This window comes from Suricata suricatta, chromosome 8 (assembly GCF_006229205.1).
Source record: "Suricata suricatta isolate VVHF042 chromosome 8, meerkat_22Aug2017_6uvM2_HiC, whole genome shotgun sequence".
In the NCBI taxonomy this organism is placed as follows: domain Eukaryota; kingdom Metazoa; phylum Chordata; class Mammalia; order Carnivora; family Herpestidae; genus Suricata; species Suricata suricatta.
In genome coordinates, this window is record NC_043707.1 from 115,117,677 (window position 1) to 115,131,780 (window position 14,104).

Below are 14,104 nucleotides of genomic sequence, written 5' to 3' on the forward strand. Positions count from 1 at the left end.
TTCTGGGAGCATTGTCTATAGACAGCCTTCCGTGGTCGGCCCCCTTAGGGATTGCCTCTGCAGCAGAGAACCCCTTGCCCAAGATCATGCCACTTTCCAACATGGCCTTCATCCAATGACAGGAATATAAAGGGCTGCCCATCTCAGCTCATTTGGGGACAGTTCTGAAGGGCCATCCAACCTTTCACAGCTCCCTGAGAGGTTGACTGAGGCTATCAAAGACCTGAATGGTAGTTCAGCTTCTTTCCCCTCCCTTCCACAGATACTGATCCCAAGCACACTTTGTAATAAGCATCCTGAATGCTTAAACTTTTCCGCATCTGCTTCCTGGGCTGTGCTAGTCCCAGTGGCCAAGGCTTCAGAAGAGGGAAGGACAGACTCCTCTGCAATTAGTTTCCAGCAGGTTTCCAGCACTGGAGTTGTTGATACTGTCTTTTTATGCCCACCAGAGGGCAGCAGCAGCATAGCATTCACCTTCCCCGCTCCGCTAAGTGAGCTCCAGGACTTCTCCCACGGACTTCCCACCACTACTGTTCAGTATTAGGAGGATCACTTCCCTTAGTGCATCTGCCCTTCTGTCTAAGGGAAGAAAACTTTCTGAAACTCTCAAGACTTTAGATTTTGTCAGTCTCAAACCACCCACCTCCTGCCCCAGCACCAAAGGCCAATCCGTCTTCCTGTTGCAACCCCTTCCCCCTCCTCAGCTGGGCAAACTCCTTGCCCAGGATCTCCCACCTTTCCACACTTGCACCCACAATAGATTTATTTTCTGTGTGACAGGGTAATTATGAACGTAGGGCCAGGAGGCCCAGGGGCCAGTCTGAGGATGGTCACTTCAATCTGGTGCTCCCTGTTCTGCTAACATTATTGATTTTTAGTTTTATTATGATGATTTTTTCTTTTGATCTGGCCCTGGTGACACATGAGGTGTGGAGGCTAGAAGGCAAAAACAAATGTCACAATTCAGCTTTAAAAAAAAATTTTTTTTTAACATTTATTTATTTTTGAGAGACAGAGAGAGACAGAGTGTGAACATGGGAGAGGCAGAGAGTGAAAGAGACAGAATCGGAAGCAGGCTCCAGGCTCTGAGATAGAGGTCTGCACAGAGCCCAGTGCGGGGCTCGAACCCACGAACCATGAGAGCATGACCTGAGCCGAAGTTGGACACTCAACTGACTAAGCCACCCAGATGCCCAATAATTCAGCTTCTTGAAACCACCTACCCACCTAACATGTCTTTAAGATTTTTTTAATTACCCCCCCAACGTGGGGCTTGAACTCACACCCCCAAGATCAAGAGTCTCCTGCTCTACCTTCAGTTAGGTGCCCCCCCCATTTTTTTTAATCTACTGGTTTTAGCATCTCTGCTTACCTGCCTTCATTCCGTTCCCTCATCCCCAAAGTTTTACCAAAGATTGTACCAGGAATCAGAGCCAGATGTGGGAGGGGGGCTGGGGAAAGGCATGGGGACAACAAATAGGGCACCTTCTGTTAGCAGCCATTAACTCACCCAGCAAGCCTTTATTGCACCCCTTTACTTCTCAGTTATTTCCAAGCTGAACACCCAGCTCCCTGCTTCTTTCTCAGTCTTTCCCCTGGGGGAGTCTTGAGATAGGTCAAGCTACGTGCCTTTTTTTTTCTGCATCAGTTTCTCTAGCTGTGAAATGGGTTTGAGAAAAACCTGACCGGGAAGCTTTCAGAAAGAGTGAGGTTGAGATTGGGTGGAGCCAAATCAGCAAGCAAGGCCCCAGACCTTCAGGCTACCCAAGGCCTCCCATAACGTGACTCTGCACTCTACTTGCTAGTGGGGAAGAGGAAAGGTAGGCTTTAGGCCGGATATTACAAGGGGGAGGGGGCACTCTGAACTGCTGTGATTGCCATGGGAATCAGCTGAGGCCAAGGGCGATTTGTGGGGCCACGTTCCCCCAGCCTGTTTTCTCTGTGTGTGCCGGGAGAATGAATAAATCATTGTTCAGGGGTGGGATGCAGCTGCCGGGCTCCACCCCTCGGCACATGCCCTGACTCCGGCTCCTCCATTGAGGACTGCTGGAGCAGAGAGGTTTATACACCCAGCTCCCCAAATCCTATTGAGGCCTCCCCCTCTGCACGAGTCGCCGGCTCCAAGCCCATTCAGCCTGGCCCTTTGTGTTGGGGGTTAAGTGGTTACATGTGGGGGGCACCCAGAAAAGACCTGTCAGGCCCTGAAAGGCTGTACTGATACAGTGCCCTCCTACTGATGAATGGGGTGGGTGGAGGAGTGGTGGGCGGCCGAGGGTGCGGTGGGGGAGAGGGCATGGGGATTATGGAGCCCACAGAGGCAGCTGCTAGGAAGGGGGTGAAACAGGCACTCCCTTCTCTCAGTCCTCCTGATCAACTTCTCTAGCTCACTCCCTCTGTTGTGGCTGTCGAATTTCCCATAGCCTAGGGACTTCAGGTTTGGCTTTCTGGTCTCCTGGCAGAAGAAGCCATTTACCACTTGGGTGCACTGAGGGAAAAGGGTCTACACCACCTTTCATTCTCCAGCAGCTCCAAAACAGCCCCTCGTTCCCTTTAGGGGAAGCAGGGATGGTGAGTGGAGGGATGCGTCTCCTAGGTTTTTGTTGTGCAGGGCATTTGAAATTGGGCTTTAAACTGAGCTTTAAAAGTTTCCTGCCAGCCTCTTCAGGAGCCATTTACCATGGGGGGTTCAGAGAGGAGACAAGATCTCAAACTGGATGTACTACATAGATTTTTTTTTGTGTGTGTGTGGAGGGGGAAGTTTCCAAGGCTTAAAAAACAACAACAACTTTAAAACTTCAAATTTGCTATGCCTCCCCCTCATCTTAATAGCGGAGAAAACAGTAATATTGGGAGCGAGGAATGGACATAAGGACTCTCTGTACATCAAAGGTCCTCCAGGGCTGTGATTAGCCCTGGGAGTCCAATGTCCACAATTACAATGTTATTTAACAATGTTCAGGCATATTATCTTTATTTAATCTGAAAAGTTTAAAATGCTTTGATTTGCCTAAGTTTCCAAAGCCATGAGGAGACATTGACAGATGATCCGAGCTCAGGGAAGGAGAAGGAAGCAGGTGGCAATATAGCTTGTCCTCCAGGACTAGATGTCTGTGCTTGGTTCTGACATGGAAGCTTTGGGGGTTGCTCGGTTATTTCTCTGCTGCCCACAGGGTGAAGCTCAAGCTCATTGGAATGATGGTCAAGGCCTTTCACAACTGGGCCAGCTTTATCCTCTAGCCTCATCTGCTACCTCCATTTCCCCTCAAGCTCCAGTCACCCTGGTGACACTCTGAACATACACACCACATACAGTCTCCTCTGCATTCTCCTGAGTGAGCTTCTATTCATCCTTTCCTTTAGATTTAAAAAAAATGTTATGTTTATTTATTATTGGTACAGAGAGAAACAGAGCATGAGCAGGCGAGGGGCAGAGAGAGAAGGAGACACAGAATCCGAAGCAGGCTCCAGGCTCTGAGCTAGCGGTCAGCACAGAGCCTGACCCGGAGCTCGAACCCACAAACCGTGTGATCGTGACCTGAGCCGAAATCAGATGCTTAACCTACTGAGCCACCCAGGCGCCCCGCTTCTATTCATCCTTTAAAGCTCCCTGTGAAACCTTTTCTTACCCTCTTTTGTACTCATTACTTTTTCCTTGTAACTCTGTTGTAGGGCCTGTCACATCGTATAGCCCACTCTTGTCTATTTCCCTTTTTAAACAGGGAGTGGCACAAGGCCACCACAAGCTCTGATTTTGCTCTGAAAACCCAACACAGCACCTGACCCAAAGTGAGCACTCTGCTGGGTGTGAGTAAAGGGATAGGAAGGAATAATGTCTTTGAGGCTGAAACACCTTGATCCCACCTCTTTCTTCCTGGAAGTACGGACACAGAAATTATCCACCTATAGAGGAAGGAACTCTTATGCCTGTCCTATTTCCTGGGGTAGGAATACCTCTCATCTCCCTGGTCTCCTTGCCTGACACTCTAGGCCCTTTAGGACCTAGAACTGGTTACTCACTGCTAGTCCTTGGCTCTGACATCTGTCTGCCTGCCAGGATATCTACCCGCTGCCCAGGGCTGGCCTATTTGGGCTGCTACTGGCCATCTGTAGTGACTTCTGTGTCCCTAACAATTAAGTCCCTATAACCTATGTAGCTGGGTGGACACATCCACAGATACCACTCTACCTGGAATTACTGATTCCTTGGCATCCTGACTGCAGAAGCTTCTGGTGAATGGATCTGTAAGAAAAGGTTTCACAGGGAGCTTTAAAGGATGAATAGAAGTGGGGTGCCTAGGTGGCTCAGTCGGTTAAGCATCTGATTTCGGCTCAGGTCACGATCACACGGTTTGTGGGTTCGAGCTCTGGGCTCTGTACATCTGCTTTTCTGTGATGATGCAGACATAACCTCACCTTCCTAGGGTTCTCAAGGCTCCCAGCTTTCTGAAAATTATGGAGTGGCCAGGACCTCTGTCTGAGCACTTACTGCCCTAATTACACATGCTAGAGTATCTCACACAACCTTACCTTCAACTAAGAGAAGACAGGCCACAACAATCTGATGCTGTTGGAATTCACTTGACTTCTCAGATATGTTATTTGAACCATGCCCGTTCGTGTGCTGCCCTGCAGAGTACAACAGAGGCTTTAAGTCAACAGTCAGTATATAATTCTGTGTCATTTGTAGCTAGAATGCATATAATGAGGCAGAGGTGGGTGTGGCATGTTATGTGAGTGTGCCTAATGACTTTCTCAAAGAGCTTGCTTCCTGTCTCTGCCATTCTAGCTTCTACAGGTCAGGAGGTTTTAGCATCTAGGGAGAAATGATTCTAACTTGGGAACACTGAGATGATTCCACTGCATTTCAAAGGAGGTCACAGTGTAAGCTGGATTGCTAATGGCTACCATGGGGAAACAGAGATGCTACTCCTTAATGAGGGCTGAGAGGTATATGAGGGGGACCCCTGGGTCACCACCTTGTGCTCTTGTATTAATCAGGATTCTTTTGATTGCCAGTGAAGGAAATTCCACTCAAGGTAGGCTTGACAAAATAAGGAAGATATATCTTCCTTTTTGGAAGATATAGAAAGGGCTCAGGAAACAGGGACCAGAACATCACCAGGACTTCTGTCTTTTGTCTCTGCTTCTACGTGTAAGCATCATTTCCTCCTACTCCAAACTGACTTCCACTTGGCAGGGAATGTGATTGCTGAAGTCCTGCCCATACATCTTCCTGGCTTTGTCTTCCTTTTATTTCAGAAACTCCCGGAGAAGGAAGAACTCTAACTCACCTGGAGTGGGGTTCCTATTCCTGGACTCACTGGGGTCCCATTTGACCCACATGGTTAGAGCTGGGAGAGATGGAGTCCACAAGAGAGGCAGAGAACAGCAGCTCTGGGCCCACAAACAACACCTCCCCTCCCCCCTACCAGGCTCAGGGCCTCCAGGAGTGAGGATTTAGGTTGCCTCACTTGGTCACCTGTCTAAAGGCAAGGGGAACTTGCAGTGGGTACAGCAAAAAGGAAGACTACTTAGGTTTCAGCATCAGATGTAGAAATGGGGCTGAGGTCTAAAAAAATAGCAAAAGATGAAGTAGGGGACTGGACACCAGGGTGGCTCAGTTGGTTAAGCATCTGATTCTTGGTTTCAGCTAAGGTCATGATCTCATGATCTCATGATCATGTTCCAGCCCCACATTGGGTTATTGGGTTCTGTGATTCTGTGATGACAGCTCGGAGCTTCCGTGGGATTCTCTCTCTCTCTCTCTCTCTCTCTCTCTGTACCCCCCACTCTCTCTAAATAAATAAACTTAATTTTTTTCAAAAAGTTGGAGTAGGGGATAAAAGCAAAAGAAAGAGATGAGGGAAAGACAAGAGTATTTTAATTTTTTAATGTTTATTCATTTATTCCTAAGAGTGACAGAGAGACAGAGCATGGGGGAGGGAAGTGTAGAGAGAGAGAGAGATGCAGAATCCAAAGCAGGCTCCAGGCTGTGAGCTGTCAGCACAGAGCCTGATGTCAGGCTCAAACTCATGAACTGCAAGATCATGACGGGAGCCAAAGTCAGGCCGTTAACCAACTGAGCCACCCAGGTGCCCCAAGACAAGAGTATTTTAAAATGTATTATGTTTCTTTTTTTTAAACATTTATTTATTTTTGAGAGATAGAGAGAGACAGAGCATGAACAGGGGAGGGGCAGAGAGAGACAGAGACACAGAATCTGAAGCAGGCTCCAGGCTCTGAGCTGTCAGCACAGAGCCCGACATGGGGCTCAAACCCACAAACCATGAGGTCATGACCTGAGCCAAAGTCGGATGCTCAACCGACCGAGCCACCCAGATGCCTCAAAATGTATTATGTTTCAAAGATGAAGCCATAGTAGTTTTGTTTTATTTTGTTTTTAATGGGGGGAGGACATGAAGGAGGTGTAGCCAAATGCTTGGTTGGCTCAGTAAAGTGGAGGTGTGGAAGGGACCTCCTAGAATCTCATGTGCGTGCCCTGACTGCTAAATTTGATCTCGTCTCCCTTCTAGGGCTGCCTTAAGAAACAACTTAATTTAAGAAGCCCTAACCTTCCTAACAGCAGCCAGTGCTGTCTTATCATTAGAGTCAGCACCAACTCCATCTCTATTTTCTCTGATTGCAAACTGAATCCCCAACCCTCCACACTTCCTCCATGCAAGAAGGGAGTGAGGGAGATAAGGCTTTAGTAAGTCCTGTAGAAACTGAGAAGAGCTCACTGCACAGACACCACGGAGGGGTTCTTTGCCCTGCAGGGAGGAAGGTACCAGGACCTGTGTGCAGGACATGAGGCCCAGTACTGTCCCAGAGCAGATATTCTTTCTTCTTTTAAAACACGGTTTTCAGGGCGCCTGGGTGGCTCAGTTGGTTAAACGTCGGGCTTCAGCTCAACGATCTCGAGGTTCGTGGGTTCGAGTCCCACGTCAGGCTCTGTGCTGACAGCTAGCTCAGAGCCTGGAGCCTGCTTCAGATTCTGTATCTCCCTCTCTCTCTGACCCCCTCGCCCCTGCTCACACTGTCTCTCTCTATCTCTCAAAAATAAATTTTGAAATGTTAAAAAAAAACATTAAATAAATAAATAAAACATGGTTTTCATGGTGGTGCCTGGGTGGCTCAGTCTCATCCATACTCTTGATTTTGGCTCAAGTCATGATCTCATGGTTGGTGAGATCAAGCCCTGCATCAGGCTCTGTGCTGACAGAGCAGAGCCCACTTGGGTTTCTCTCTCTCCCCCTCTCTGACCTTCCCCCCTTGCTCTCTATCTCTCAAACAAAATTTTTTTTAAGTTAAAAAAAACCCCATAGTTTTCATTAAGTGACTTTAATGAAATAAGCACAAGATGAATATATCATTTCAAATTGTGATATATGCTAAGATGAAAAGGAACCAAGTACCCTGGGATAATATATATAAAAGGGGAAACTAATCTGGTCTAGGGTCAGAGGAGGTTTATTTGAGAAGAGAGCTGAAATATAAGTAAGTTGAGAAAGGGAAGAGAATTTTAGGTAGAGGGAACCGTGTGTGCAAAAGTCGCGTGGCAGAACGGAGCGTGAGGCCCAACTACAAAGATGGAGGGCAAAGAATGAAGCTGGAGAGGTAGACAGGGCGGGATGCTCAGAGCCCTGTGGCTGCTGCCTCAAGGACTTACCCTGCTAGAGGGAAGCCATTTGAAAGGCTTTAAGCAGGAGGCTGGTGACATGATTAGATTTTCATTTTGAAAATGTCACCGTATCCGCAGTGACGCAAAGCGATCCGAGGGAACCAGTGGATGCAGTGGGAAGATACAACCCGACCCAGCATTCCTCGGTCATGGCTGCAGGAGGCGGGGGAGTTGGTTCCGGCGCTCGGGCCGGACGAACTGCTTGCTCCGTGGAACCCCGAACCGGCCCACGTGGGCCCGGCCGCCCCGCCCGCCGCGCAGACGCCGCCAGACTCTGCAGTCCCGGCCTGGGGCTGGGCGCGCCGCCTGGGAGCCCCGCACTCCACGCCCGGCCCGCGGACCGCTCAGGCCAGGCCCCCTTCCCCTCCGTCAGCCCCGAGAGACGAGTTTCCGCAGGAGCAGAGCCAGCAGCGCCGGGGCGGGCGCGTCCAGCGAGTGAGTCTGGCCAGGAGGGGAGGGTTGGGGGCGCAGCCCCCGGGGGCGGGGGCAGGCAGGAAGGCGCAGCCTCTTTCGGGCTGCCCCCTGTGGGGAGCTTAGGGAAGGTTGGTCTCTATCCTCGGTCTCCTGGGGGTGGTGGTGGTGGCGGGGTGATCCTCTCCGCAGGGCTACGCAGTTAGGGAGGCCGCCTTCCCAACCCTTACAGAGCCATCCCCCTCGCTTTACACACCCCGGGCCGACTGCGGATTAGCTTGGGCGGAAACCTGGTCCTAGGGTGTCTGGGTTCCCATTTTACCGTCTCTGAGAACCCTGTGAGCCTTAGCACCGCAGCACATCATCTCAGCTTCCCTCGCGGCCCCGCCCAGTCTAGGGGGAAAAAAAAAAAATTGGGGCCTGGATGGTTTCCAAGACTGCTTAGCGGGATGGGAGTATGTAGGTCACTAAAGGATCGTCCCTACACCCCGAGGACTTTTGCTCACTCCTAGATGTAGGGAGGGTCCCTGCCACCTATAAAGACCTCCGAATCTCTGCTATACTTACATTATCCCTCATTCTTACCGATCCCCCATTTTTTTAATCCTAGTAATATGTAGTCAGCAGAAACCTCTTGTTAATTCAAATCCTAATTTTGAAAGGAATAGTTATTAGGGAGGAAAGAATGGTGTGATATGCCTCCCTCTGGGGCTTCTGGCTCTGGATGGAGCAAGCTAGGGGAGGGGCACAAGATAGTAGACTCGAGGGAAGAAGGGCAGGTCAGAAGAGATGCTCTTCAATGAGGCTGTGGGCGGGGCAGGGGTGGGGTTGCTCTCTGGGGCAGAGGGGGCTACTGGAGCCATATTTTCTAGCCCTGGACTTGAGCAGTAGCCTCTTGCTATTGTTGACTTCCTCTTCCTGATTTAAATAGCCCACTGCAGACCCCCTCCGCATTCCCTCTCACAGCAACTATGTACAGGCACCTGCTTAGTGCGGGGAATATGACGTAGGGTAGATAGAGGAGCTCTGTGTCTAGTCAGGAAGCCAAATGTGTACGCTGATATACTAGAAGATAGTCCCCAAACGAAACAAAACAAAACCAAAAACAACTAGACAGACATTTACTGACCATCAACTATGCACCAGGGTCAAGAAACAGATATGAACAAAACAGTAGGTACTGGTGTGGTGGGTACCCAGCAGAAGGCATAGTTAACCGTGTTTATATATGTGTTGGGGCAGTGGGGAGAACTTCAGGAAGGCCTCAGAAAGGTAGGAATGGGCCAGCTGTGATCTGAAGTACAAAAAGGAATTTGCTGGGTGGAGAAAGGAGGAGTTTCCAGGAGAGGGGAAGGGAAGGTATTGTAGGCCAAGGGAATCGTATGAAGAGGACAATGACATATTCTGAGATGTCTGAGCAGTTTGAGGTTCTGAGAGTGGCAGAATGTCAAGAGACAAGTCTGGAGGGGGGAGCAGGGGCCAGCTGAAGCCATGTAGGCCATGTTGAGGGTTAGCAGTTTAGGGAGGGTACTCAGAGCCGTGACCAATCAAGTTTACATTAAAAAATTTTTTTTGATGCTTATTTATTTGAGAGAGAGAGACAGAGAAAGAGAGAATGTGAGTAGGGGAGGGGCAGAGAGAGCGGGAGACCCAGAATCCAAAGCAGGCTCCAGGCACTGAGCTGTCCTCTCAGGGCCTGACGTGGGGATCAAACCCACAAACCACAAGCTCCTGACCTGAGCTGAAGTTGAATGCTCAGCCATCTGAGCCCCCGAGGCACCGCTCAGGTTTACATTTTTAACTGGAGGCAGAGAGGTCAGAAAAGGCTGCGGGAGTCAGTCAGTACAGGTTTTTAAGAGGTAGAATTGTCAGCATTTGCTGGCCAATGAGATGGGGGAAGGAAGCTGAGTGAGGAGACCAGGATGCTCTCAGGTTTCTGGCTGGGGTGACTGAATGGAGACTGGGCCATTTTTCTGAGGACACTGGGGAGGGAGAGCTGGTTGGGACATGCAGAATTTGGGGAGCTTATGGCTGGTTGCAGAGTTGGATAGCAGTTGGATCTGGGCTGGAGACACATCTGAGAGTCACCAACACCTGATGGTTCTTGAAGCTACAGCAGAAGATGAGGTCATCTGGGGAGACGTGCACAGAATGAGGAGACAGCCTGCCTCAGAGGGCTGAGGGAAAACCCTATGCAGGAAACTGCGAATCAACAGAGAGGGAGGAAGAATACCACAAAGGGAGGGGGAGGTGTTACCAGAGGGAAAGGGACTGAGAAGGAGCATCCAGCTTCCGCACGCTGCCTTGCCCCCACAGCTATGTTGCTACAACTTCAGGCACCCCACCCTGTCCTGCTCTGACTCATTCTTCTGCTTCTCCTTTGCAGACCAGATGTTCGCCATCCAGCCAGGGGTAGCTGAGGGGGGCCAGTTTCTGGGGGGCCCGCCTGGAGTATGTCAGCCTGAGCTCCAACCAGACAGCAACTCCAACTTCATGGCAAGTGCCAAAGATGCCAATGAGAATTGGCATGGGATGCCAGGCCAGGTGGAGCCAAGCCTGATGAGGGGCTCCTCTGAGTTGCCCTCTGACAACCAGGCCTTCCAGGGCCCTGGACTCCCCGAGGGGGAGGTCCGCAGCCCACCAGAGGGGGCAGAAATCCCCGGAGCTGAGCTGGAGAAGATGACCAGCACCAGCATGATCTGCTCCCCTCTGGAGGACAACGGCTATGCCAGCAGCTCCCTGAGCACTGACAGCCCTAGCAGCAGCCCTGAGCCTGCCTGTGGGACTCCTCGAGGCCCGGGCCCTCCAGATCGCCTTCTGCCCTCAGTGGCCCAGGCTGTGCAGCAGCTGCAGGCTCAGGAGCGCTACAAAGAGCAGGAAAAGGAGAAGCACCACGTGCACTTGGTGATGTACCGCCGTCTGGCCCTGCTGCAGTGGATCCGGGGCCTGCAGCACCAGCTGGTCGACCAGCAGAACCGTCTGCAGGAGAGCTTCGACACCATCCTAGACAACCGAAAGGAGCTTATCCGTTGTCTCCAACAGAGGGCGGTCCCATCCAGGCCGCAGGACCAGGGCTAAGGGTGTGCCTCCACAGGGGTGCAGGGGTATATGTATATATTTGTAAACATGTGTGTGGTTGTGCACAAGTAAGTACATGATTATTTGCTGGTATTAGTACAGGTAAGCATATGTATGTGCTATCATGCAGGCAGAGAGGTCCAGGCATGTGTGAATCAGCACTTGTGCATCAGCTTGTGTGTGCTGTGTGTACATACAAGCAAACTTATGTGCCAGTCTCTGTGTGTGTACATATGTGTATGTATAGCATGTATGTAAGAGGGAGTACGTTTATATGCATGAACCAGGTATCCAATAGTGTGTATATATGTGCATGAATGAGGATATATATGCAAAATATGTGTGTGTGCATATGAATGAGTTTGAGTGTGCAGGCTTGTGGCGGGTGTCTGTGAGTGAGTGTGTGCAGGCCTTTGTGTGCAAGTGCAGGCATGGGAATGGTGTATTAGCATGGATTTGCAGGCTGACTCACTAGCAGGTGTGTGCAAATACATATTCAGTTGCATATGTGGGGCACTCACACCCTGTGTTACCCATTGTCAACCCTAGCCTGTTTTTCTCCACAGGGTCCGCTTGCTCCCTGGAGAGAGGGATAACCTGCAGTCATTTACGGAGGGTTGCACTGATCCACTCTCTTGGGATTTCCCAGGCCGCCCCTTGTATTCCTTCCCCATCACTCCTCCCCGACTTTGCTCTCCTGAAGCTGTTGTCCCCGATGATGGATTTGCTGTAGGAAATGTGGTGGCTGCTCTGGCCTGCCATGGCTTTTTGAGCAATTGGTAGAGAATTAGTATGAGGGAGGGGAGCTGGGAGTGGTGATTGACACATGGCAGGGATGGGGGATGGGATCAGAGAAGAAGATAAAGAACTGACCCTCTTGAACTCTGCCTTGGGGCACACGGGAGATGGGGATTGGGGAAATGATAACAGCAGAACCTTGTGAAGAATAGACAGGATGGTGGGAATTCTAAAATATCACTTTGAAACAAACCACACTTCACAGCAAAGGAGCTGTAGCAGACCCTATTGATTTAAGTTTCTGATGAAAGCGAATGTGTGCTTATAAGCTTGCAAGGAATTGGCATGGTATTCCAAGGCTGTTGGGGAAAAAAAGTCTGTTTCCTCCCTGTGCCTCTACTTGCTGTGCCTCTCTGGCTTTAGCAACACTGGGCATCAAATTAGGTGGGTCTGTTTTTCTGAAATCAGGCTGTCTGGGCCCAGAGGAGCCACAGTCAGCTTTCCAGGGTTAACCGGGGGTGGGGGTGGGAGCAGCTCAGCCCAGCCCCTGGAAGCTCTTAGCATGCTGGGTCATAATTCCTTCTGTCACTGTATGGCCCTTTAAATGGGAGTTGACAGGCTCTAGCAGAGGCTCTGTGAATTGGAGAGTGGGTGAATTTTGGGGAGAACCAAGGACTAAGGTAGCCAAGCTCCCTGCCTTGCTTTTGTGAGCCATGAGGGTACAAGATCCTGATGAGTGAACAGAGGCATGACGCTTAGTCTCTTTATCTGCAAAATGGGGGTGCTCTTTCTATCTCTAAAGAGTTCTATCCCTGACGGGTATAGGGAGTAAGGCTGAAGCAATGGTCCTGGGGACTTTTGTGTCTAGCCCTTGCATGTTGACTATGAAGCTGGCTTCTGGACCAAGCCATGGTGAATAAACTGGGGCAGAGAAATGCATTTCTTGAGTTTGTGTTTCTATTCTACCCATTGTCTGGTGGCCTCTCTTCCACCACGGTCAGAGCTGTCCTTTTGGACTGGGAGCTGGGGGACAGATGTGGGGGAAGTCACTGAGGAGGAGGTATTCAGCCTGCTGTGGCTGATGGGGGTGGCAAGAGGTTTCTCCTCAGGGGCCTCTCAGTCTGACAGGGGAGACGTGGCCTGAGAGCCCCCTATGGGGATTGTTCTCATCCTAAGGCACCTTTGGGCCTGAAGATGAGGTAGTGGGGAGGCATCCATTTTGACGGATACATATGCTCCCCCCACACACTCCTATTCAACCCTGCCCTGGAGCCACCACTTCCCTGAAGGGTGCTCTGACTGCAAAAGACTGAGTTAGGCCCCTCAGCTGGTTCTGACACATATGTGGTTATAATACATGTATATGGCTTCAGATATTTGCTGTGCCAATCTAGACTAGACTTATTTTACATTGGTTTATATGATGATTTGTTAATTAGTTTCTCAAAACATCATTATTTGTATCTATCTATTGCTGCATGACCAATTACTCTCAAACTTAGGGACTTACAACAGTACACATTTGTTATCTCATGATTTCTGTAAGTCAGGAGTCTCTCACAAGGCTGTAATCAATGTGTCAATCCAGGGTCTGTGCTCTTATTTTTTGGGAGCATTCAGTTCTTCGAGGGCCATTGGCTGGAGATCACTTTGAGTTCCTTGCCATGTGGGTTCTTCCAACATGACAACTTGCTTCATTAAAGCATGGAAGTCAAGAAAGCAATAGGGCATTAGCAAAACAGAGGTCATGATTTTCTGCAACCTACTTACAGAAGTGACCATTTTCACTTTCAATGTTGCTATTTTTTATTGATTAAAAGCAAGTTACTCAAAGGGAGGGTATTATACAAGACTGCAATTACTAAAACGTAGAGGCTGTCTACCACAGAAGGTATTTTTAAAAAAAATTTTTAATGTTTTATTTATTTTTGATACAGAGAAGAACAGAGCATGAGGGAGGGGCAGAGAGAGAAGGAGAAGGAGACACAGAACTGGAAGCAGGCTCCAGGTTCTGAGCTAGCTGTCAGCACAGGGCCTGATGCAGGGCTCGAACCCACGAACGTGAGATCTGACCTGAGCCGAAGCCGGAAGCTTAGCTGACGGAGCCACCCAGGTGCCCCATCTTTTGTTTTTTTTAGAGAGAAAGAGCACATGCTTGCACAATGGGAGGGGTGGTGTTAGGTGGGGAGGGGAGAG

At 49.9% G+C, this 14,104-nt stretch overlaps 1 protein-coding gene across 2 annotated transcripts; it reads left to right on the forward strand.

Moving 5' to 3' along the window:
* The first annotated feature begins 7,616 nt into the window (after positions 1-7,616).
* On the forward strand, positions 7,617-12,847 carry C8H1orf216 (chromosome 8 C1orf216 homolog). Of its 2 annotated transcripts, none has more exons than XM_029950087.1 (3): positions 7,617-8,116; positions 10,479-11,196; positions 11,737-12,847. In XM_029950087.1, the coding sequence occupies exons 1-2, from the start codon at positions 7,831-7,833 to the stop codon at positions 11,168-11,170; spliced, it is 978 nt and encodes a 325-aa protein (XP_029805947.1). In that variant the 5' UTR covers positions 7,617-7,830; the 3' UTR covers positions 11,171-11,196; positions 11,737-12,847. The 2 variants fall into 2 exon arrangements, with proteins under 2 accessions (XP_029805947.1, XP_029805946.1); XM_029950086.1 differs by having other exon boundaries at positions 7,619-8,116; positions 10,479-11,172.
* Positions 12,848-14,104: the final 1,257 nt, after the last annotated feature.